The 25,048-nt window shown below is 41.0% G+C and overlaps 1 protein-coding gene across 3 annotated transcripts in view; it reads left to right on the plus strand.

Moving 5' to 3' along the window:
* CIB2 (calcium and integrin binding family member 2) overlaps window positions 1-25,048 on the plus strand; it is a 58,293-nt gene that overhangs the window by 27,174 nt on the left and 6,071 nt on the right. The window contains exons 2-4 of one of the 3 annotated variants that reach the window (XM_069980500.1): window positions 856-942; window positions 23,034-23,068; window positions 24,743-24,854. In XM_069980500.1, coding sequence (XP_069836601.1) covers window positions 937-942; window positions 23,034-23,068; window positions 24,743-24,854 — 153 coding nt within the window. In that variant the 5' untranslated portion in view covers window positions 856-936. Of the gene's footprint in view, window positions 1-855; window positions 943-6,855; window positions 7,222-23,033; window positions 23,069-24,533; window positions 24,585-24,742; window positions 24,855-25,048 lie in introns of those variants that run through there. The other 2 variants (XM_069980490.1, XM_069980508.1) reach the window with 2 other exon arrangements.

Consider the following 25,048-nt stretch of genomic DNA (forward strand, 5'->3'; position numbering starts at 1 on the left):
AAAGAAACTGTCCCCAAAAAATTGATCAGATTTGGTTATAATGGTTGGCTATACCTGATATGGCTTCTCCGATACAGTCATAAACAGTATGGGCGGTTCATTTTCAAGGCTCGGGTGGAGGGCAGGAGTGTCGCAGAGTTGGGAAGGTGAGTGGAAGGTGAGTGAAAGGTAAATGTATTCTAAGTGTTTTTTCTCTTGAATTGCGGGCCTCAGGCATCAGGTCCATACTTCAAACTATTTACTCCCATTTTAGGAGTCACTACCCCAGACAGGGCCTAGGCCTTGGATATTTTGATCCTGTCATGAACTTTCTGGATTCGGGACTCTTTATTACAATATATGCTGTATGGTGTGATCTGTTTCCTGACTTTACATTGTGCGACTTGATGCCTGTGAAGGCTTGTCTTGTTGTCTTTTACCCGTTGTAAATGTAGGTTTTGGCAAAATGCACCTATTTAAAAAAAAAAAAAAAAGAGATTGAGCTGTCCCCATAGATTAGTATGGCCTCTTTTATCTAGTTGTTTAACAACCATTTTGCTATTAAAATCTGGTATCTGATTATGTACCCGATGTGCATTGTGTTGCTCAGACTTGGTATAATCTTGTTTGTGTTACTAATACTAGATATATTGTCCATCTTGTTTGCAGAATCTGTCTGTGCAATGTTTGACCAGACCTTTCTTTATAAAGAAAACAAAAATTTTTTTTTACTTACCTCTCCACATTCCTTGGTCTCTTCCTGCCTGTTTCCCACTTTCCCACTTACCGGAGCTGCCTCTGAAGCTTTTAAACCCATCTCTGAAGTGACAGGTCTCGGAAGTGACATCTTTATTATTTTCTATATACCTTAATCAGCTGCCGACCGCGCACCTCTTATTAATATCTCCCAGTTGCACTCCTGCTGGATATGTTTTCCCCGCCTGATGGCATTCAGGCATGAAGGTAAACTCTCCTGGTGATGGTACTGTATGTTTGTCAAACTGTATTTGTATACTTCCCCTGAAACCGTGCCCAATGTTACACTATTTTTCTCATATTCAATTTGTATATTACCTAATTTCTTATAACCTGTTTTTTTTTTTTTCAATTTTAATTAAGATTGTGTTGTATCTTAATTTGTAGCCTTCTTCAAATACCCATCTGTACCTGTTTAATAAAACTTGACATAACATAAATTTGTTGGCCAAATGAGCTGTTTTGACTGTCCACTGACAGATGATGTTGGTGGAGAGAAGAAAGGGGTTGGCCATAATGGAAAATCTGTTCTCAGAGGATAATTTCTCCCCAAAGAGAACACAGGAAGACATTTAGTTTAACAAAAAGACACCTTTCAGGTTGTAAATGGTGTCAAGGAGGCGGGGCCTATGGTTCCCGAGGCCCTAGTACCCCTACTCCCCACTGTACTATATGCTGTATTAACCCTTTCCCGCACCAGGACGCAACTGTACGTCCTCGCGCGGGTGCGGGCGTTCAGAGCGGGGCCGCGCAGGGACGCCGCTCTGAACCGCGGGGGTCCCGGGTGCCGCTTGTAGCCCGGGACCGCCGGTATTAGCGGGCACGGTCCGATCGCCGTGCCCGCTAATACAGTAATCAGATGCAGCTGTCAAACATGACAGCTGCATCCGATTACCGGATTCAGCTTATCCCTGGTGTCTAGTGGCGGAGATCGCTCCTCTGGGACGTTGTCCCGGAGGAGCGATCTCCGTTTCTGAAGCTGGCCGGGGACTTGTCCAAGATGGTGCCGTCCCTGGCTCGGCACTCGTTTACTTCCGGCTGCAGCCCCCCGGGGCTTCTAGTATAAGTGTAAAAGTAAAAAAAAAAGTATTGTTATAAGTAAAAATCCCCCTCCCCTAATAAAAGTCAGATTCACCCCCCTTTTCCCAGGTTATAAATAAAAGTAAATAAATAAACAAATAAATAAACATGTTTGCTATCGCCGCGTGCGTAATCGCCTGAACTATTAATTAATCACATTGCTGATCTCGCACGATAAACTGCGCCGGCGCAAAAAAATCCCAAAGTGCAGAATTGCGCATTTTTGGTCACATCAAATCCAGAAAAAATTTAATAAAAAGCGATCAAAAAGTCGTATATGCGCAATCAAGGTATCAATAGAAAGTAAACATCATGGCGCAAAAAATGACACCTGACACAGCCCCATAGACCAAAGGATAAAAGCGCTATAAGCCTGGGAATAGAGCGATTTTAAGGGACGTATATTTGTAAACAATGGTTTGAATTTTTTACAGGCCATCAGATACAATATAAGTTATACATGTTATATATCGTTTTAATCGTAACGACTTGAGAAACATGCATAACAAGTCAGTTTTACCCCAGGGCGAATGGCGTAAAAACACAGTCCCCCCAAATAAAAGAAATGCGTTTTTTTTTTTTCAATTTCACCACACTTTGAATTTTTTTCTGGTTTTGCAGTGTACTTTATGCAAAAATTCAGCCTGTCATTGCAAAGTACAATTAGTGACGCAAAAAATAAGGGCTCATGTGGGTCTCTAGGTGGAAAAATGCAAGTGCTATGGCCTTTTAAACACAAGGAGGAAAAAAAGAAAATGCAAAAACGAAAATTAGCCTGGTCCCAAAGGGGTTAATATCTATCCAGTAGTTTCAACAGCTTGGTAACCGGTAACAGATTTGCTTCACTATTGTTGGTATCAGTGAGGCTCAATGGCATGGGTCTCCAAACTGTGGCCCTCCAGCTGTTGCAAAACTACATTTCCCATCATGCCTGGACAGCCAAAACCAAAGCTTTATCTATCCAGGCATGATGGGAAATGTAGTTTTGCAACAGCTGGAGGGCCGCAGTTTGGAGACCCATGCTCTATGGAGAGGCATTGTGTAACATTGTTTAATGACCGTTTTTTTTTTTTATTACTATGGACAACTCACAGTCATCCTATTGTGTATTTGTTTATCATTTATCCTTCCTAACAATAGAAGGGCAGTGACATTTTAATTGATCTGCATTCTTATCCATTGCGGAATAATCTTTCCAGTTGCTACTGGTTTACCAATAGCTATAGGATTTTATTGCATTGAAAATACCCAGGAAAGTCATGTCTACTGTTTCACTTCTAGGTATTGTACTTTAGGGGTATCATTTATTCATGAGCCGTACTCCTTGTAATCACCTCTAGGCTTGTGTGATATAAGAGACTACAACACATAGGATAGAGAAGAGTTGAGTTACAGGCAGGATGAGACGCAACAAGTGAACAACAGAGTTATGGTTCATTCCATATAACAAAGGCCTGACGTGGGATACTAGCCCTGAGGTAGTGCATATGAACAGATAATACACTAAACATATGTACTATAAAGAATGTTTCTGTGATGTATTCACAGTAAAGTGTCAAGAGTATGCCTCATCGCTGCTATTTGTAATAAAAAGTCTATTGTTTGCTTTGCAGTGAATATTGATAGATCACAGCTAGGTCTGCCTGCCATTGGGGAAGGGGCCCATCATTTGTTAAAGGAAGGAGAGGCAACTAATAAACAGTTTATTTATGATTTTAAGGGGTATTCCATCACCTCAAAAAGCAAGTCAATGTGTAAAAGAAAAAAGCACCTGCCCTGATCCTCCACTGCTGCTTTTCCGACAGCTCCCAGTACCCACCACTCACAGCTGCTTCCTGTGATGCTTCAACTTAGCAGGAACTGCCCACTGAGTGAATCGCTACATTGGCCAGTGACTGGTTGAAGCTGCAGTAATTGTGTGGACCTGGAGCCATCAGTATGGCAGTGGTGGAGAATGCTTTAAATATAAATAAATAAATGTTGTTTTTTTTGAGTGAAACACATCTTATATATAAAAAGGGTGATTTTTTAGTAAATACGGTGCCAGTCTTGCACTATATCTGATATTGTGGACCTTTATTTGTTTCTAGTCTCAGATAGCCCCTTTTAGGTTCACACAAAGTATCTCGCTTGGTATTTTGGTCAGTACTTTTTTTCAACCAGGTTAAAAGCACAGAAAATGTGCACTTTAAATTATAGTTTTTTGCTAGTTTTCGTTTCGTTTCGCTTCGTTTTTCGCTAGTTTTCCACTCCTGATTATGGCTACTGATACTGGCAAAAACACTGGCCAAAATGCTATGTGTGAACATAGTCTTAAGGGTTCTAATCACCAAGGCAGCTGCTGTGAAGATCAGCTGATTGTTGTGGGTTTGGCTTCTCTAGCCCCCAGCAAAGTCCTGGAACGTTTACACAGACAGATTTATCTGACAGATTTTTTAAGCCAAAGCCAGGAACTGACTATAAACAGAGAGCAGGTCATAAAAGAAAAACTGAGATTTCTCCACTTTTCTAATCCATTCCTGGCTTTGGCTTCCAAAATCTGTCAGATAAATCTTTCTGTGTAAAGGCACCCTTAGGGCGGGTTCACACTACGGAATTCTCGCGGACAATGTCCGCGGAATTCCATCGGCTGTCCGCCCGCAAGGGCACGCGCTTTTCCGCCGGCTCCATAGACACCATTCTATGGGCCGGCGTATTCCGCGATCCGCTAAAAGAAGTGACATGACACTTCTTTCAGCGTATCGCGGAATACGCCGGCCCATAGAAAGGTGTCTATGGGGCCGGCGGAAAGGCGCCCAGATGTGCGGGCGGACAGCTGACGGAATTCCGCGGACGAGAATTCCGTAGAGTGTACCCGCCCTTATAGAAATGATCCTGATCAAGAACGCTCCCTTCTCCCCTATATTTATATGCCCTAATAAGGTTAATTGTATAAACAATCTCTAATGGAGAGCGATTAATCACTCAAGCGCTCGTTTAACGATTTTGAAAGGGCGATTTTTTTATGCCGAGCAACGTTTAAACAAAGAGATAAATCTTTTGAAAAAATCGTTTTTACGATCGCTTTAAAATTGACTAACGCCATCTCACACAGTAGGGTGAATCTGTGAAAGATTGTTTAGATGAACTGATCTGCGAATTATTAGCGAGCGACCAAGGATGATTTGAGAACATGTTGAAAGACCACGATGAATGATTTCGCACTCAACGATTTATCGTTAGCTATGTTTATACGAGCCGATAATTGCTCAAATGCGATCATTATTGCACAGATATGAACGGTAATCGCTCCGTGTAAAAGGACCATTAAACCCATGTCTTCAATCTAGGCTGCAACATACAATAACTCTGCATCACACTTGAATGGCTGCACTTTACCTCCTGTTTCTCTCCCATTACCTTATAGATTGTAAGCCCTCGCGGGCAGGGTCCTCTTCCCCATGTATCAGTCTGCCATCTGCCTTCATGCAATGTGTTTTGATCTTGTAATGTTCTTGTTTGTTACCCCTGTCGCCTGTATAGCGCTCTGGAATTAAGGGCGCTTTATAAATAAATAATAATAATAATATTTGGTAGAATACCATGGAATCCCCAAAACATATCTACAGAGCTAATGTACATTTTTATGGTTTAACTACTTTGAAGATAATAATAATAATAACAAGGCATTTGTAATTTTCTTTTCTGCTGCTAGGATAGGTATAGTCCTTGATTATAGGACCGCTTCTGCCATGATGCGGAACGAGGATTCCGCCTCAGGCGGCAGATTCTGGGGACCCTGAGAGGGCGACACAATCCTGCCCTGTCATTTTAGTTAATGTCAGTCTAACATAACTAAAATGACTAAGCAAGGCTCAATAACTAGACTAATGATGCGCGCCACGCAACGTGTTTGCTTCCTTACATGCCCTCCTCTCTCCCTGTGACACTGGTCCCTGCCGCCTGTCTCCAGCTGCTGCATTCAGGACCATTGTGCGTCACGCTCTCTGCGCACACAAAGTGAATCCGATCAAACAGCTGCGCGAAACAGGCAGCAGGGACCAGCATCACAGGGAGAGAGGAGATAATGTAAGGAGGCGACCACGCTGCATTTATTTTATTTTAATTATTTATTAAACTAACTAGGAACAGTAAGGGGCAACTAGACTTCATGGGGGTAACTCTACTGGGTTGGGACTATACCTACTGCTGCAGCTATACCTAATGAAGGCAACCCCTATATATTGGGGGCAACCCCTACCTACCAGGGGACAGGTCTAACTACTGGGGGGAACTAAGCCTACTGACAGATCTACCTACTGGTTAATAGCTTTGCATAATGTGGGCTCTAACATGCGCGAACATGGAGGCTGGCGCAAGCATACGGGAGGTTATCCGGCGCAGAGTATTCATGGAGATAGGGGAGGAGGAAGGAGTGATGAGGTGTGCCAGAGTGCGGCACATGTGCCTCACCACAACTCCTCTTTGACACTTGATTACAGTGGAAGATATGAAACTGTGCAGCATCCTCCCCCAAGAGCGAAGGCAAACTTCTTACTAGTAAACTGTCACTTAATGCATACTGTCAGCACTTCGCATCTGCTCTAGGTGCTGTCAGATTCCCTTTAATACATTTGGAACAGAGACCCTCTTTATCCCACTATGTATTGCCATAGAGGGGGTCTAGTAACATAATGCCCCCGTGTATAGAATAATGGCCCCCGTGTAACATGATTGATTTTAAAGTCAAGGAACCTGATAATCTGAAGTCAAGTGTGTTGCTTCATTAAGCAGAATTTTTTTGCATTAGCCTTTTCTATTCATCCTTTTATTGATTGTAACATAAAAATCTTTACACATACAATGGCACTGATATCATGCAGTGTATATATATATATATATATATATATATATATATATATATATACACCTGTACAGCTGTAATATTTATAAATGTACTCCCATGCTTTTGATTACACTGCAGTTCTGTATGTAAGGTCTCTGCTTACTTAGCGCCCCCTTGTGGCCCTTTGCAGATTTGCTGAGATGTGTCAATTCAGAGGGAGTGTCTTGCTCTTATTGATGCACAGAGAAGCACATAAAACATGCACAGATGATCTGGAGGCAAGGAGCTGCAAGCATTCAATGAAACCCTCTTTAACCCTTGAACAGCAGACTCCTGAGGACGTGTTCTCCAGCTGATGGATGTTCCCTAAGGCCTTGCTTCACATTGTAGCTTTGAGGAAGCTTCCATATGCAGCCGATGCCCCTTATTGCCCCAGCTGCCTCAGTGTAAATGCCAATGCCTAGACTAGGTAGCCCTCCTACTCCTCCCTGTGTGATGCATTTCAGAAGACCAAGGATCCCTCATCTATCATGGGAAATAAGCAAACTATATTTACTGATGAACAGTTAGATGCCTACCAGGTAAGGCTCAGCACCCTGCCTTCTGTATGACTCTATAAGCTATGGGCTGTGGGATGTATGGGATAATAACATATAGCTGTGCCCATAATGCATCTGTTTTCATTTCTAAATGTATTAAACAAAAATGTACTGATATACAAGTACTGATGCTTATTGTGCTATAGTATATAACAAAGGCTCAAATGTTATGGTATGTGTTAAATCTATTGCGTTTGTTATTTTATCTTCATTTTCTTGTGTAATAACCAGTTATGTTGCATATGAACTATGTCCAAACTCCATTAAGTTGTTGTGATGCGCCAACACACAGGAAATGATATGTTACTGTTGTGTGACTCATTCAATGATCAGTACATGGTCTTAACATAAATCATGTACAAAGGGGATGGCAGAACAACACCAGGACATTAGGAGAGGCAGTGTCCATGGTGGGAAGGCCACAGTGCAGGACATTGCTGTGGTGAATTGTGTAAGCTGCAGCAATGGAGGGGGCAGAAAGGGAAGAAGAGGGCTATACTGCAGGATGGGAGCTTGGGAACTGGATGGTTTAGGGTTGGATGACAGGACTTGATGAGAGTTTGATATGTAAACTTCTGATACAAAGGGGTGATAGAGAACATTTATACTTTGATTGTGAAGATTGAATTATTAAGGATTACTTATAAACCGGTTTACTCTATGTAATATCCATTCCATAAACAATTTCATTCACTTGTGGTATTAGGGCATCTATAGCTGCTTGTGCTCTTGGTCTTGTCCCCAATGGGGGTTACAGTATAATCAGAAATCCCCTCCTCCACCCATAGCTGAGATTTGGTGTGCCTCTCTAGTCTCTACCCTGGAGGACTGCCATTCATTTCCATGGGCACCATAATGTAATGCTGCAAAATGCAATGACATTTACATTTGCATTGTGGTTTCAGTAGATACTGATCACTTGGAGGTCCCGGCAGTTGTGTCCCCGCTATCAGTTTATCGCCTTGTGAATAGCAGTTTTTAAAGGGAGTTGTCTAAATGAGATAACCTTTTTAGCTCAGCTTGGAGCATTACTTTACATAAAGGCCATAACAGGCCATAACATGTAGTTTGTCTTTTTATGAAGACCAGGTATGTAGTAACATAAAAATACTAAATGATACACATAATCTGCTTTTTTATTATCACATATTTGTATTTTTATCATCGGTATCTAGATTTTAGCATAGTGTTACAGGCTTGATAGGTAGAGGCCCTGTAACTGTAGCCAGGTCTCGCTGAATATCAGTGATAATCTATCATTAAAATCAGGCATGCTTTGAAGCTGACAATGTATTCCTACTTTTTGCACACAAGTTGTTGGTTTTGTGCAGTAGATCTGTGGATGAGGGGAGTATATCCTGCCATGACCTAGTGAGGGTATTTGAGGGAAAATGGTTAACAGTATAGAAGGAATAACCAAAACTGAGTCATTTCAAAATAATTTCGTTTTTGCTCATATTGTTATCTTAATTATTATTATTATTTTTGTGTTTATGTTATTGGTGATTTTATCATATAACACATAATTTATTTTAGCTACAATGTACTTGTATATATATTTTTATTATATTTGACTTTTGCAGTGTGACTGTAAGGAGCGCCATTAAACCATGTGGTTAGAGTTCTGTGTTAGGAGAGGGGATGCCTGATTACAGATAGGAGGATGTAATATATTTAGACAGCCATAATGCTTTGCTATATATATATATATATATATATATATATATATATATAGAGTGCCATCTTATCCTTAGTACAGGCCTGAATTATTTATCCCAGATACTCTAGAGAACAAACCTGGAACTCTAGACAATGATAACATATCCTCCAGAACATTCTGATAGCCTCTCTCCCCATCCCCCTCCAGTCATTAACCCTGTGAGCAATATACATAACACTACACATAGCACAGCGATATCTGTCAAAGTAATGTCATTTAAATAAACACTGCTCTATAAGCACTATTCTTGGGCCACTTTCAGCCATACTGTGGCTATATATAGGTATTTTATATCTATAAAGTCCCTTATCAGATTGGAGAAAGTATGTGTATTTTGTGTCTATAATATGATGCACTATTATTTCTCCTATATATGTATTCACTGTTGTTTTTAGCACCAACATTTTTAGTGCAGTACAGAAAATGCACTTATGATGGGATTACAATCTAATATCCCACTCTAGGAGTATAGTACAGATGTGGTAGGTAAATCTGGGGTATGTTCACACATTTTCTAAAGCGAAAATACAACTGTATTTTGGTAATTATGGCTGTTAATAATGATCATTATCATTTACAGCCATATTGTCACCTCAAAAAATGTTGTGTGAACATACCCCTAGAGTAACTGAATTTGAACACGTCTGAGATAAACATATATCTATCCTTAAATAATAAGAAAGGAAATACTAAAAGGGTAGACTTTTTCTTCTGACAATTTATGTAAAAAATTAATTAAGTTGTCAGGTGAAGTGATATCCAAAACTCTGAGATCACTAGTAAAAATGACAGCCAGCACTGGTACAGACTCTGCATGTTTGTGCAAAATCTGATAATCCAATGTTATTACAGCCTGAATGTTCCAAAGAGTATCTTGTGATGCTACTGAATGCCTGGCTTTCTCATTCGTCAAGTAAATATTTGATGAAGTTGAGGCCAGGTGACAGTGGAGGAAGGTCCATGACAGCACTTCTTGCTCATCTTTGATCTTTAAAGAGGTTGTCCAGGCAAAATTAACTTGTCCACTATCCACAGAATAGTGAACAAGTAAGAGATTGCAGGGGTCTGACCTCCGTAGCCCCCCGCTAATCTTTGTATCGGGCACTCTGTTCATTCCTATGGAGCCGCTGGAAAGAGACGAGTAACCCAGAAAGAGCTTACCCGGTCTGAGACCCGAACCAATCAAAACTTTTGACATGTCTCTATGACATGTCAAAAGTTTTTTTATAACAACACATACACTTCTTGCCAGCTTTTGGTGTGAGTTTGTGTGTATGTGTTGAATCATTATCCTGCTGTAGCTGAACCCTGGTGCACCTGATACTTATCTACCCCCATTGCCTTGCAGGTCCCACTTTAGCTCCTGTTCAGCTCCTTCCAACTTCCAGCTTCCCCCCCCCCCCCCTGCTTTCAAGAGAATAGGTCGGAGCAGGACCTGCCTGCTCAGCCAATCACTGGATGCAGCAGTGTCCCATCTCAGCCAGTGATTGGCTGGATACATGGCCGGCGTTAGGGGGGGGCAAGCAGGGCAAATGCCCAGGGCCCCCATCCCCCAGGGGCCCCCTAACGCAGTTCCAGTAGGAGAGGAGAGCACAGACAGCGTCCTGCAGCGTCTGGCAGTGATCCCCGGCTGCTGCCATCAGGGGTCACGCAGAGGCTGCAGGACGCTGGGCTGGTGTCTGCTCCGTGTGTGTAGCTCCCCCTCCTCCTCCCTCCAGCTCCTCTCTGCACGTGACTTCCTGCTCTGGTGTGGAGCTGTCGGGACGATGGAGGAGAGGGCTGCCGGGTGAGGATGACAGCCTGCTGCTGCTGCAAGGTACATGAGGGGGATTCACCACTACAACCAGCATGCTAGAGGGGGTAAGTATACTGTACATGTAGTGTGTAATGTGTATGAATGTAGGTGTATAATGCATGAATGTAGTGTGTGTTACATGTCCTGTGTATAGTGTGTGGACTGGATGGTTTGTATCTGTATAATGTGTTTTCATGGGTGTGTGAGTGTGTGTGTGTGTGTGTGTGTGTGTGTGTGTATATATATATATATATATATATATATATATATATATATATATATATATATATATAGCTGTGTGTGTGTATATATATATATATATATATATATATATATATATATATATATATAGCTGTTTGTGATTGGGTGAATAAATCCTCACTATACACTACTGGAGTGCCGTCCTCGTGTTCAATTTTTTTAATATATATATATATATATATATATATATATATATATATATAATGGTGTGTGTGTATATATATATATATATATATATTATATATATATATATATATATATATATATATATATATATATAAAATGGTGTGTGTGTATATATATATATATATATATATATATATATAATGGTGTGAATATATATATATATATATATATAATGGTGTGAATATATATATATATATATATATAATGGTGTGTGTGTATATATATATATATATATATATATATATATATATATATATAATGGTGTGTGTGTATTAGCACTGCTGACTCCAAGTGTTGAGGTGAATAGACTGTATATAGGAGCTGCAGCCATTCTCTGGCCTCATCAGTCCTATGTAATTGCTGCAGGTGACCACTGAGGCCGCTGATTGGCTGCAGCTCCTATGTATATAAGGCAATACGGTGAGAAAAAAAAATAAGGTGGTATTCAGTCCTTAGGTGGTGGTCACTGTATGGCGGTAATATTGGTCTGTATATAGAGTCATTATGTGGCGGTCACTCTTTGGCATTAATATTGCTCTGTATATAGTGTATATATAGTCATTACTGCCATAGATTGACTACCACATAATGACACTATATACAGACCAATATTACCACCATACAGTGACCACCACATAATGACTATATACACTATATACAGACCAATAGTACAGCCATAGAGTGATCGCCACATAATATTGGTCTGGATACAGAGTCATTATGCAGTGGTCAATCTATGGCGGTAATATTGGTCTGTATATAGTGTGTATATAGAGTTATGTGGCGGTCACTCTATGGCGGTAATATTGGTCTGTATATAGTGTGTATATAGAGTTATGTGGCGGACACTCTATGGCGGTAATATTGGTCTGTATATAGTGTGTATATAGAGTTATGTGGTGGTCACTGTATGGCAGTAATATTGGTCTGTATATAGAGTTATTATGTGGTGGTCAGTCTATGGCGGTAATATTGGTCTGTATATAGAGCCATTATGCGGTGGTCACTCTTTGGCAATAATATTGGTCTGTATAAAGTGTCATTATGCAGTGGTCACTCTTTGGCAATAATATTGGTCTGTATAAAGTGTCATTATGCGGTGGTCACTCTTTGGCATTAATATTGGTCGGTATATAGTGTATATATAGTCATTACTGCCATAGATTGACCACCACATAATGATATTGCCAAATTGCCGCCATACAGTGACCACCACATAATGACTCTATATATAAACTATATACAGACCAAAAGTACAGCCATAGAGTTACAGACACATAATATTGGTCTGTATACAGTGTATATAGAGTCATTCATTATACAGTGGTCAGTCTATAGCGGTAATATTGGTCTGTATATAGTGTATATAAAGAGTCATGCGGTGGTCACTCTATGGCGGTAATATTGGTCTGTATATAGTGTATATAAAGTCATTATGGGGCGGTCACTTTTGTGGTGGTAATATTGGCCTATATATAGTGTGTTTTCTTCAATAACGGTATGGAGGTAATATTTGGTCCTGATTATAGTGATTTTTTTATTTTATTTTTTTAATGCAATTCATATAAATAGTTCTTGTGTTTACACCACTAGCGGCAGTCCTGGCATGTAGTGGCAGTCCCATAATGTAGCGGCAGTCCCAGAATGTAGCGGCAGTCCTGCCATGTAGGGGCAGTCCCATAATGTAGGGGCAGTCCCATAATGTAGGGGCAGTCCCATAATGTAGCGGCAGTCCCGGCATGTAGGGGCAGTCCCGGCATGTAGCGGCAGTCCTGACATGTAGCGGCAGTCCTGACATGTAGCGGCAGACCCATAATGTAGCTGCAGTCCTGACATGTAGCGGCAGTCCTGGCATATAGCGGCAGTCCCGGCATGTAACCTTCTGAACTGAGTAAGGGCCCTAATACATGGAGCGAAAATTGTCCGAATCAGGACGCTATCGCTCTGAGAGGACACTGGGGAACATAATCAGGTAGTATATATCACAGACAAGGCCTGAGGACACCGGGGGACCTTAATCAGGTAGTATATATCTTTATTGTTTACTATATACAGCAAGGATTGCACACACATCACTAATGATATACTGTATATATACACATAGGGGGGGAAATTTATCAAACATGGTGTAAAATGAAACTGGCTCAGTTGCCCCTAGCAACCAATCAGATTCCACCTTTCATTACTCACATTCTAAGTAGGTGGAATCTGATTGGTTGCTAGGGGCAACTGAGCCAATTCTTCTTTACACCAGTTTGATAAATCTCCTCCATAGCTTTTGCTGCATCATAAAAGAGCCATGTAGTAGGCTCTCTAAGTGAGCTCCATTCTACCAGATTGGCGCTCGCTTCTGCGGAATATCAGGCCGTGTAATACGGCCTTAAAAGTGGCCGTACACTTCCAATAACTGCTGGCTGAACAATCCTTCAGCTGACAATTATCTGTCCCATCCGGTCCCGTCCTCCCCATACACAGAAATTTGGCACATCTGAGTGTTCCTGTGTTCTCTATGAGAGGGGAAAGCCATAGCCATACAGATCTGATGCCGGCTTATCTCTGAGAACAAAGAGGTTGGGCGTTGATTTTCCATCAAGCTCGACCCCCTATGTCCACTGATATCATCTGTCAGAGGACTGTCCAGAGAGCCCCATACACCTTACGCTGATGGCCGAACCCACCAGGAGCAACAGGTACCACCAACAAAAGAGTAACATGTATGGGGACCTTAAATTGTTGCTAAAATATTTCAGCATTTGGGGCCCCACCTTTAACTTTGCCCAGGGCCACATCTAGTCTAAAACCGGCCCTGGCTGGATAGGCAGGTCCTTCTCTAAACTCTTGACTTTGAACAGGGCAGAAAGGAGGAGCACCTGGAAACCGGAGGAAGCTACAAAGGTACAGTAGCTGCTGCTGTATTCACAGAGGACCAGGAGTAGGTAAGTATCTTTTCTTTTTTCACCAGCTCAAGCACTAGAGCCATTGTTTTAGAACATCGGAATACCCCCTTTAAATCTCATACTTGGTTTCATAATTTTTTCATTTTGCAATAAGGCGCTGTAAAATGCTGATACCGCTTAGACTACATTAAATTTATGTTTATAAGCCTCTATCAGGCTGTATGTTGGCAAATTGTCAAAAAAGGATGCACCATAATGTGTTGCTGATGGGCCCATCAATGGGCTAAACATATACTAACTGTGACTATGTTTGGCGCATTTCTCTTAAAGGAGACCTTTAAATGCTGTGCAGATCCCTCTTGATTTTGATCAAGCCTTTCTTGTTTGAATTGTGGCATTCATATAAAGCAGGACAGACAACGCTCAGTTGAAAAATATTCACATAAATATAACAAGTACAAAAAAATAAGTCACCACAGTGAACTGGACGCCAGATATCCAAACTTGGACTTGTTATATTTATGTAAATATTTTTTGAATACAAGAAGTGAATTATTTTGCAACTGAGAGTCTTTCCTGCTTTATATGAATACGTTATATTGGATACCAAGCTGGGTGTCTTGGTTTTAGGACTGAGTCACACAGTGCGATTAGGCACTAGTTTTTATACGTTTTTGTGACTTGTGGCATTGTCAGTTAGACTTTATATATTTCCTGTAATCAAAATGCTACTTACTACAATATTATTAATTATTTACAACATCATATGAATAAATAATGAGACATAGAGAAGTCCCCGTCCATAAGGGATTATAATGTAAGTATAAAATATTTTGCTAATAACCCAAATATATACTTACAAAAGATATACTTATGAAACTTAGGTATTTTACACATCTTGCCTATTTGCAGTAAAACTGCAGCATTTTTTTTTTGTGGTCTCATGTACAATATTTCAAGGCACAATTACATTCAGAAACAGCTGTGGCTACATGTTCACATGATGTTGTCTGCTGTGTTGGTAAAATGTTTATTCTTGATGAGGCTATGTACACACTCCATTTTTTTATTTCTTGACATATCTCCTCCCCTTAGATTTGCACTGTACAAAAGTTGGACAAAGAGAACATCTATTTATTTGTCCTGTTGGAAAAAAAAACAGATCCTAAAAAAAGAGAAAGATTGACATTTTTTGGCCCTGTTTGAAAACCTAGGGATCCTTTAAAGGGATATTAAAGCGACTCTGTACCCACAATCTGACCCCCCCAAACCGCTTGTACCTTTGGATAGCTGCTTTTATTCCAAGATCTGTCCTGTGGTCCGTTCGGCAGGTGATGCAATTATTGTCCTAAAAAATACTTTTAAACTTGCAGCCCCGTGCCCAACGGGAGTATCTGTGCCCTAACTTTGCACCACCCCTCCCTCCCTCCTCCCCACCCTCTACATCATTAGGAATGCCACTGAAACATTTTCTACATGCTGAACACTGCACAGGTCCTTAACGATCCAGCCCATGTGCCGAGCTGCCACAGGTGGGGAATAGGAGGCAATCTGCCTGGAGCATTCCTAATAATGATGAAGAGGGTGGGGAGGAGGGACGGAGGGGTGGTGCCAAGTTAGGGCACAGATACTCCCGTTTGGCACGGGGCTTCAAGTTTAAAAGTATTTTTTTAGGACAATAACTGCATCACCTGCAACAGGACCCCAGGACAGATCTTGGATTAAAAGCAGCTATCCGAAGTTACAAGTGGTTTGGGGGGGGGGGGGGGGGTACAGAGTCGCTTTAACAGCAGGTTAGTCCAACCTGTTGTTATATTGTGATAGAGCAGGGAACGCTGAAGATGAAGGTAGTTATTATTTATGTTTTCTAGTTTCCTTTACCGTTTTCCTGCAATGCTCTGTTCTATTAACATGTTAATGTGGTTATGTGGTTTGGTGCACTGGGGATGGGGCCACAGCCCTTGGTACACTGATCAGCCTGCCCTTCTACATGAATATTCAGGTGTTGCTCTGCATTGATGTCATTCAGACGCACATTACTGCAGGAAGAAAAAAAGTCTTTAGACTGCACTACTGTGTCTATGGGTGGTGCACATAGTAGGAAAAAAGTTCCAGCAATACTGTAAAAGTTCAATCTCGGCACTCACCATCACTGCTTCATAATTTTATTGTAGAAATTTTCATGTTCATCACAAGTACAACAGGACGTTTTGGTGTTAGCCTTTTTCAGTGTTAGCCTTTTTACAGCCTTAGACAGGTGAAAAAGGCTAACGCCGAAAAGTGATGGTAAGTGACGAGATTGAAGTTTTACAGCACATTACTGCAGAACACAGAATGTATATTTATGAAGAGGGGATGGCAGGTTTGCAGATCTGTGCACCAAGGACTATAGTACCACTCTCTGTATACCAAACCACCTAATATGCTAACCTGTGTTAAAGGGGTATGTTCCTGCATAAAAAAAACAATCTACACTGCTGTGGGTAAAACAACACTGTGGCATACTTACCTGTCCCATTACACAACAGCTGCCGGTTCCCAAACTGCCTTCTCTCTGCTGCTGGCATCACTTTCATCCACTGATGTGCTATTCCCACAGGGAATGGTTATTTAGCAGAGACAGCAGAAGTCGTGAAAATGTTGACATCGGTGGAGAGTGGGCAGCCTGGGAACCGGCAGGTGCGGTGGATTTGGACAGTTAAGTATACCACACTGCTGTGTCCCCCACAGCCCCAGCAGCAGCAGTGTAGAGGCCTGTACTTGACTCTACCAGGTCCTGGTAAAGTTTTAGCTCCTTAGGAAAGAGCTGGGGCGTGCAACCTGTGCAATCTCAAAGGGTGCATCACCTTAGCAGATGAAAGGTGGCATTGCATTTGCTTCTATTCCCTGCAGAAGAAGAGTAAAATTCTTGGGGGCACAAAATGGGTGACAATGCTTGGCAGATTTCTAAATCATAGCAGGACTCGGGTCCCCGCTCAGACCAGGAAGTGTCTGGGAGACCGAGAACCGGAGCGGGGGACAGCGGACCCCTGCGCTGGAGCAGGAGAGGTAGGTGCATGCAGGTTCTGTTCAGCCACCTCCTCCCCGGCACCTTTGAAAAAAATGCCAGACACAAGACTTTCCTTTGAAACCTTTGGTTCTTCCCTCAGCAGCCAATCACACCTAGGTTTTATTTTACCAATGCTTGTTAATCTATAAAACCTGAGGTGTGATTGGTTGTTATGGGAAAAACCTGACAGTTTCAGGCAGCTTGGTAAATCTATGCCAGTATTTCCAATAGTGTCAATAGTACAGGCGATTTTAAGAAACTTTGTAATTGGGTTTATTAGCCGAAAAATGCATTTTTATCATGAAAAAGCAGTTTGAAGCTCTCCCCCCGTCTTCATGGTTTTCAATGGAGAGGGGAGAGGTGGAGGGAGATGAGGCACCAAAACAGGACAACAAAGAGTTAATTTACAGATACATCACTGGCTATCTCCTCTGAAGTCAGCACTGACTCTCTGACCTCTGAATACCTGCTTTCACACAGCTCCCACTGTGTAATCCTTTGTTCTCTGCTGGCGACGAATCTCCCTCCTCCCCCTCCCCTCTACATAGAACAGACAGGGCATCACTGATGTAAACTAGTCGAGATTTCCTGATAATGAGCAGTGAATTAGAGAGAGGAAGGGGGGGACCTGGGGAAAGGCTTTTTGAATGCAGATAATGGCATATTTACCTAATAAACCCAATTACAAAGTTTCTTAAAATCGCCTGGACTATTGACACTATTGGAAATACTGGCATAGATTTACCAAGCTGCCTGAAATTGTCAGGTTTTTCACATAACAACCAATCACAGCTCAGGTTTTATAGATTAACAAGCATTGGTAAAATAAAACCTAGGTGTAATTGGCTGCTGAGGGAAGAACCAAAGGTTTCAAAGGGAAGTCTTGTGTCTGGCATTTTTTCCAAAGGTGCCGGGGAGGAGGTGGCTAAACAGAAAAACATGCACCTATCTCTCCTGCTCCAGCGTAGGAACAGACAGGGCACGACTGATGTAAACTAGTCGAGATTTCCTGATATTGAGCAGTGAATTAGAGAGAGGAAGGGAGGGGGGGACCTGGAGAAAGTCTTTTTGAATGCAGATAATGGCATATTTGCCTAATAAACCCAATTACAAAGTTTCATAAAATCACCCGTACTATTGATTTCTGCAAAAAAAAAAAAAAAAAAAAAAAATGACAGTGACACTTTAACCCTTAGACAACCCTGGACATACAGTTACGTCATGGAAGTCTGTCACCAGACGACCCTGGACGTAACTGTACGTCCTGGGTGGTTCTCCCGCTATGAAGCGTGCTCCGGAGCGGAGCGCGCTTCATAGGAGGTGGGGGACGGCTGCAGTGAGCAGCCGGGACCTCACCGGTAATGACACGCTGCAGCGATCGCGCTGCCGCGTGTCATTAACTCCTTAAACGGCGCGGCCGTGGCGTTTGAGTGTAAGTGACAGGGGAGTCCCCTGTCACTTACCGATTGGGGCCCCGCCGGAGGTCTCTCACCTGCCTCCGTGCGGTCCGATCGGCGATCTGCTACACTGAGCCTGCACAGGCAAGCTCAATGAGCAGATCGCCGATCACACTGATCAATGCTATGCCTATGGCATAGCAGTGATCAGTGTGTACAATCAAACTAGTGTATGTAAAAGTCCCCCAAAGGGACTTCAAATGTGTAAAAAAAAAAAAAGTTCAAAACATTATTACACTACCCCAAAACCCCTCCCCCAATAAAAGCTGAAATCACCTTTCATATAAATAAATAGATAAACATATAATATACCGTAGAGTGCGTAATTGTCCGATCTATTAAAATATAACAAGCGTCATTGCGAACGGCGTAGACGAAAAAGGGAAAAAAGTGCGCGGATTACCGATTTTATGTTACATTATATATAAAAAAAATCAATAAAGAGTGATCAAAAAGTCTGATCTTCACAAATATGGTATTAATAAAAACTAGAGATCATGGCGGACGCCCCATACAGCCCCGTAGGTGAAAAAAATAAAACTGTTATAAGCGTCACAATAGGCCCATTTTATTAATATTTAATTGACAAAAAAAAGGATTTCATTAAAAAAATATATATAACATTAGAGAATCTGTGTATGGCTGCGTTCACACTACGTATATTTCAGTCAGTATATGTATATTTCAGTCAGTATATTTCAGTCAGTATTGCAACCAAAACCAGGAGTGAATTAAAAACAGAGAAAGGATCTGTTCACACAATGTTGACATTGAGTGGATGGCCGCCATTTAATGGCAAATATTTGCTGTTATTTTAGAACAACGGCTGTTATATTGAAATAATGGCCGTTATTTACTGTTATATGGCGGCCATCCACTCAATTTCAACATTGTGTGGACAGATCCTTTCTGTGTTTTTTAATCCTCTCCTGGTTTTGGTTGCAATACTGACTGAAATATACGTAGTGTGAACGCAGCCTTATAATTAACCTGCATATGGTTGTGTTCGGACTGACTTATAGAATAACGGTATCATGTCACTTTTACCATATAGTGCATTATGTAGACACAGGAACCCCCCAAACGTTACCATATTGCATTCTTTTTTTTTTACGATTTCACCCATTTATATCTTCATAAATAATATATTTGGAATTCCATCATACATGTTATGGTAAAATGAAAGTCGCTATTACAAAGTACAACTATTCCTGTAACAAACAAGCCATTACATGGCCCTGTAGATAGAAAACTGAGAGTGCTAGAGCTCTTAGAAGGGGAGGAGGGAAAAACAGAAACACTAAGATCAAAATTTGCGCGGTCCACTGGGTCATTTTGGGCCTGGTCCTCAAAGGGTTAAGGCTAAGTAAGTCCTCTCCCATGGTCACATACCAGTGAATCATGACTTTGTCAGCATTAATAAGTTGCTGGAATATTGTGAGCTCCTTTTGACCAGTTTTACAGTTGCAGCACATTCATTCTGGGAATGGAAGTGATGGCATCTCTGTATGATTGTGCTGAGATTAACGCACTGCTGCTTGTAAGGTCACTGGGAGTTCCTGTTGCACTGCATGCATTTCATTTCTTGGATTTTTGGAAAGGGTCATTACAAAGAGAAGGGAATTTGGAAAGAAATGAGCAATAAATCCATATTTTCATCATTCACAAATCCCTTCTTCCTGTCTGACTCAGATACAGTGCAGTGAGCCATAGCTCTTGTCCCTAAATGCACTTGCGTCTGTATACGTGTGATAAACCTCCTCATAATTCACTTTTTAGGCAGGGTTCACACACAGTATATTTCAGGCAGTATTTGGTCCTCATGTCAGGTCCTCATAGCAACCAAAACCAGGAGTGGATTGAAAACACAGAAAGGCTCTGTTCACACAATGTTGAAATTGAGTGGATGGCCGCCATATAACGGTAAATAACTGCCATTATTTCAATACAACGGCCTTTGTTTTAAAATAACAGCAAATATTTGCCATTAAATGACGCCCATCCACTTAATTACAACATTGTGTGGACAGATCCTTTCTGTGTTTTCAATCCACTCCTGGTTTTGGTTGCTATGAGGACCTGAGATGAGGACCAAATACTGCCTGAAATATACTGTGCGTGAACCCATCCTAGACATAATAATAACAAATGTTTTTCTATATGAGAATTTAGAAGGAAGGATGTTACTCCACAATAAAAAGAAAAGAAACTTTTTTGTGACTTTTTTTTCCCAGTCCTTCCATTGCCATTAGACCCCAGCACATTCTTCGCTGCAGTCTATCTACTGTATAAATTAACATCCATGCTATGGCTATTGTGGCAATAATATTCAAGTCCAAAATTGTGGGAACTGCATCTTCTAATGCAATAAGGATGCAGCAAGTATAGGTCAGGGGTACGAATGAGCGAATTTACAGCCTCCCCTGCAGGGAACACCCATTCAGAGCAGGGATTCCAGTTATTTCGACGAGAATCCCTGCTCCTGTAATCTAGGTGTCCAAACACCTCAATAACTCTCAGCTGAACAATATTTCAGCTGACAGTTATCTCTCCTGATTATGTTCTGATACCAAACAAAATTTTGGAAGGGACTTTTCGTTCGAACACTGTGCAGATTTGTAAATTACTTCTATTAAAAAAAAGTACTTATCAGTACTTATCATCTGCTGTATGTCCTACAGGAAGTGATTTATTCTTTCCAGTCTGACATGATACTCTCTAGTGACACCTCTGTCTGTAACAGTTATTTCCCTGTTGCTTATGCGTATGCTGTCCAAACAATGAACACAATGCTTGTTGTGACTGCTTTATTATCTGTGCTCTCCTCTGGGAAAGCTGGGTACCTTCATAGAAAGGATAACCTTGGTTGAGAAGTGCCAGAGGCAGCTGTGGTGGGTGGGGAATCACCGAAACAAGGCAGATGGCCATCGAGGGAATGTGGACAGGTAAGTATATGTCCTTATTTTTTTCTTTACCCTCGCATCAGCTGTCGGCCAGTGATTTTTAAACATGGTGAAAGACAACAATCTGCCGATGATTGTTGTGTAAAGGTCGCTGATCTTATATCTGCCCGATATATATAGAATCGGACTGATTCTGCAGATAATCCATCTCTTATTGCAGTCAAAGGTTTAAGGCCTGGGCTACAATGTAATTTTTTGTAGCAGCTTTACAAGATTGATTTTAACTATAAAGTAGCGTTGAGCAGACCTGTCAAACTGTTCGGGTTTGGAAATCAAAAAGGGAGTGTTGAGATTTAGAGAACGTTCCCAAACCTGAACACTTTGACAGGTCCGCTGAACACTACTATCGAGCTACAGCTTCAGTCTAAAGCAATATACTGAGCTCTATGCAATTAGTGGAGTACAACCATCACTCAATAGTTAAGATCAGTCCTGTAGCACTACAAAAATTTGCAGTGTAGCCCTAGCCTAACCCTCTCACTGTCTTCCTGCTGCTATTGTAGCATTAATCTCTCCAGAAAGACAGTGAGAGGGTTAAATCTCAAACTGCAATCCATTAATGTCATTGATAAGTAGGAGAGATGCTATAGCCTGACAAAAGGAATCTCTCTATTACACAGAGAGATTTATCTGACAGATTTTTGAAGCCAAAGCCATGAATGGATTTGAAAAGAGGAGAAATCTCAGTCTTTCCTTTATGACCTGTTCTCTACTTATAGTCTGATCCTGGCTTTGGCTTCAATAATCTGTCAGATAAATGTGTGTATGTAATAGGGCCCAAAGAATTACTAGTGATATAATGTCCAGAAATAGTACTGCTTCTCGTGTACAAACACAGGTCACCGTCCTATTACCGCTTTTACTATTAAATTCAATGGCTTTTCAATTAAAGACACACACAAAGGATGATTAGTCCACCTAAACTACAGTAATGTACTAACAGCCGTCATTGCACTGACAGGTGGCCTAACAGGGAAACGACGGATGTCATTTTAAACGAAGAGGAATAAACAGTGTGTGAACATAGCCTTAGGAAGTGTGGTACAGAATATTCTACATCATTTAGCATAAAACATATCAGAAGAAGAATTTAAGGGGTTTTCTAGGCAAATAGAAACCTTTTTTGTATACTGTCTCCCCATGCAGTAAAACAAAAACAGAATGCACACTTACCTCCCTTGCTCCCTTGCTGCTATAGCTGTCCGATCTTCCGATTTGAGTTGCACCCTTGTTCTAGCAGCTACCAATGACCTCTTGCTCTCGACACAGCCAATCACAGAGCAGGGGGTCTGGACATTGTCAGAAACTGGCAGATTAAGAGAGCAGCCAGAACTGGAATAACTAACAGCGAGAGCAATGGGAAGCGATAGAGATAAGCTCTGTCCTCAAGATGTGCTCTGTCATCTTGTTTATTGTTGATTTTTTTTTTCTTTTGTAAATTAATGCAAACTTTTTTTTTTTTTTAGGACTGCACTTTTTTTACACGCAAAGAGATTCTCCGGTAAGTAACAACCAGACGTTGATTTCTTTACAGAAATCATAGGGTGCATTGACAAAGCTTTACTGCCCACTTAGTACTCCTCCAAATTTGCTATACCTTTATTAAAATAAATGGCCACAGTTAAACTTTATTTTTAAAATACTCTGCTGAATAATATTAAATATATTACCTCCTTGCCAACAGGTCAATTCTGTGAAAAAAAGTGGCGTGGATTATGTTCTTCTCAATTCCAGTCCTCAGGCCTCACCAACAGGTCATGTTTTGAGGATTTCCCATACAAAGAACACCTGTGATAATACCTGATGCACCTGATGAGTATAATTATATCACATGTGAAATACTAAGGATATCCTCAAACCATGACCTGTTGGTGAGGCCTGAGGACTGGAATTGAGAAGCACTGATGTAAACCCACCCAAAAGTGGGCATTTTGGGGGAATTCTCTGGTGTTTTAGCAGCAGTCTCAAGATCAAGACTTAAATATCCCAATTTTGACTCATAGAATATTAGTAACTATCATACACGTATAGCTCTGTTTTTCTGACCTGATAATAAATTACATTATTTTGACTGTATACTAGGAAATCTAATTGCATATAGATTTATACAGCTAGTATTATATTCAGTGAAAGCTGCATACACTTGTAAGCAGTTAGTTATGCCTAGTGGTGGCTACAGGTAGATTTGGTGTCACAGCAAGTAGACAAAGCAGTTCAGTGCTTGGCCCACTTCTCTCACAGTCCCAGTAGCAGTCATGTGCACCTTTCTATGGTAGCAATTCCAAGCTATATCAGCATGATGTTTATTAGCCCTCCGAAAACTAAAAGCTTTAAATATCATGTTTTATTAACCATGTATTAAGTTGGCCGTTAAATGTTAAATTTGGCAGGAGCATAGGCTATGCTCCTCTCCACTCAGTCCCTGAGGGGCCCAATGCAGAATTTGAGCGGCATTGAATTTAAACCCCTATTGACTTCTATAGGATTTCTCTAGCAGAATCCGTCCGAAGAGTTGACATGTCAAGCGGATCTGCGGCAGAAAATTCTGCTCGGAAATTCTGCAGTGTGAACAACAAGAGTGGAAATTCCATTGAACACAATGGGACATTGCTCTGTTGATATGTTGTGGTAGGAGTTTCAAGTGGAAATAGGAGCAGATTCCTCTTCAATTCCTCGCCTATTTCTCAGTGTGAACCCACGCTAATATCGATCATTCTGCCATCTTTATGTATATATGATTATTATTATTTTACTGTATTATTGATCTGCAGAATTCATGTGACTACAAAATACTACAGCAATCTCAAAAATCCTCGTACAGATACTTCTTTTCCTTCTGGGCACGCCATGCTTCTACTAGGTCACTGCTAGGTTGATAACATGTACTATATATCCAAGGACACATTCTTACATCTGCCGGGACATGACAATTAGATGAATAGACAGCAATTCATTGTTATTGGCATCTACTAGGTGGGAGGCTGTGTTGAGAAGACATCTGACATCGGCTCCATTATGTAAGATAAATAGTCCTGTTAGGGGGATACACAGGATCATAGTTTTATGGCCTTTCTTCCTACTGGCAATAGCTTTCTGGGATTTTGAGATCCTTCCTAGGTTATAACCATTTGACATATACTGTTTAATGATGTCTGATGTTTATCGTTTTTTGCAGGTTACACGGAAGGTTCTATGAACTGGCTCCTAATATTGTTCCAATGGATTATACCGACGACCCTGATGTCAAACTACCCATGCAACTTATCATTAATATGCCTGAACTGATGGTGAGAGTTTCCTGCTGAAACATGACTGAATGCCATAAAAAGGAATGTTAAAATCATGCGATTTGCCGAATATAAGGGTTTATTGCTGAACTAATCTCACTATGTAGTTTCAGGAACTACAGTGTAACTCTATAACGTGTCCATGAATGGTATTGCATGTCACAGATTTGTTAACGTTTTACATACCATTTCCA

Source organism: Dendropsophus ebraccatus, chromosome 1 (genome assembly GCF_027789765.1).
Source record: "Dendropsophus ebraccatus isolate aDenEbr1 chromosome 1, aDenEbr1.pat, whole genome shotgun sequence".
In the NCBI taxonomy this organism is placed as follows: domain Eukaryota; kingdom Metazoa; phylum Chordata; class Amphibia; order Anura; family Hylidae; genus Dendropsophus; species Dendropsophus ebraccatus.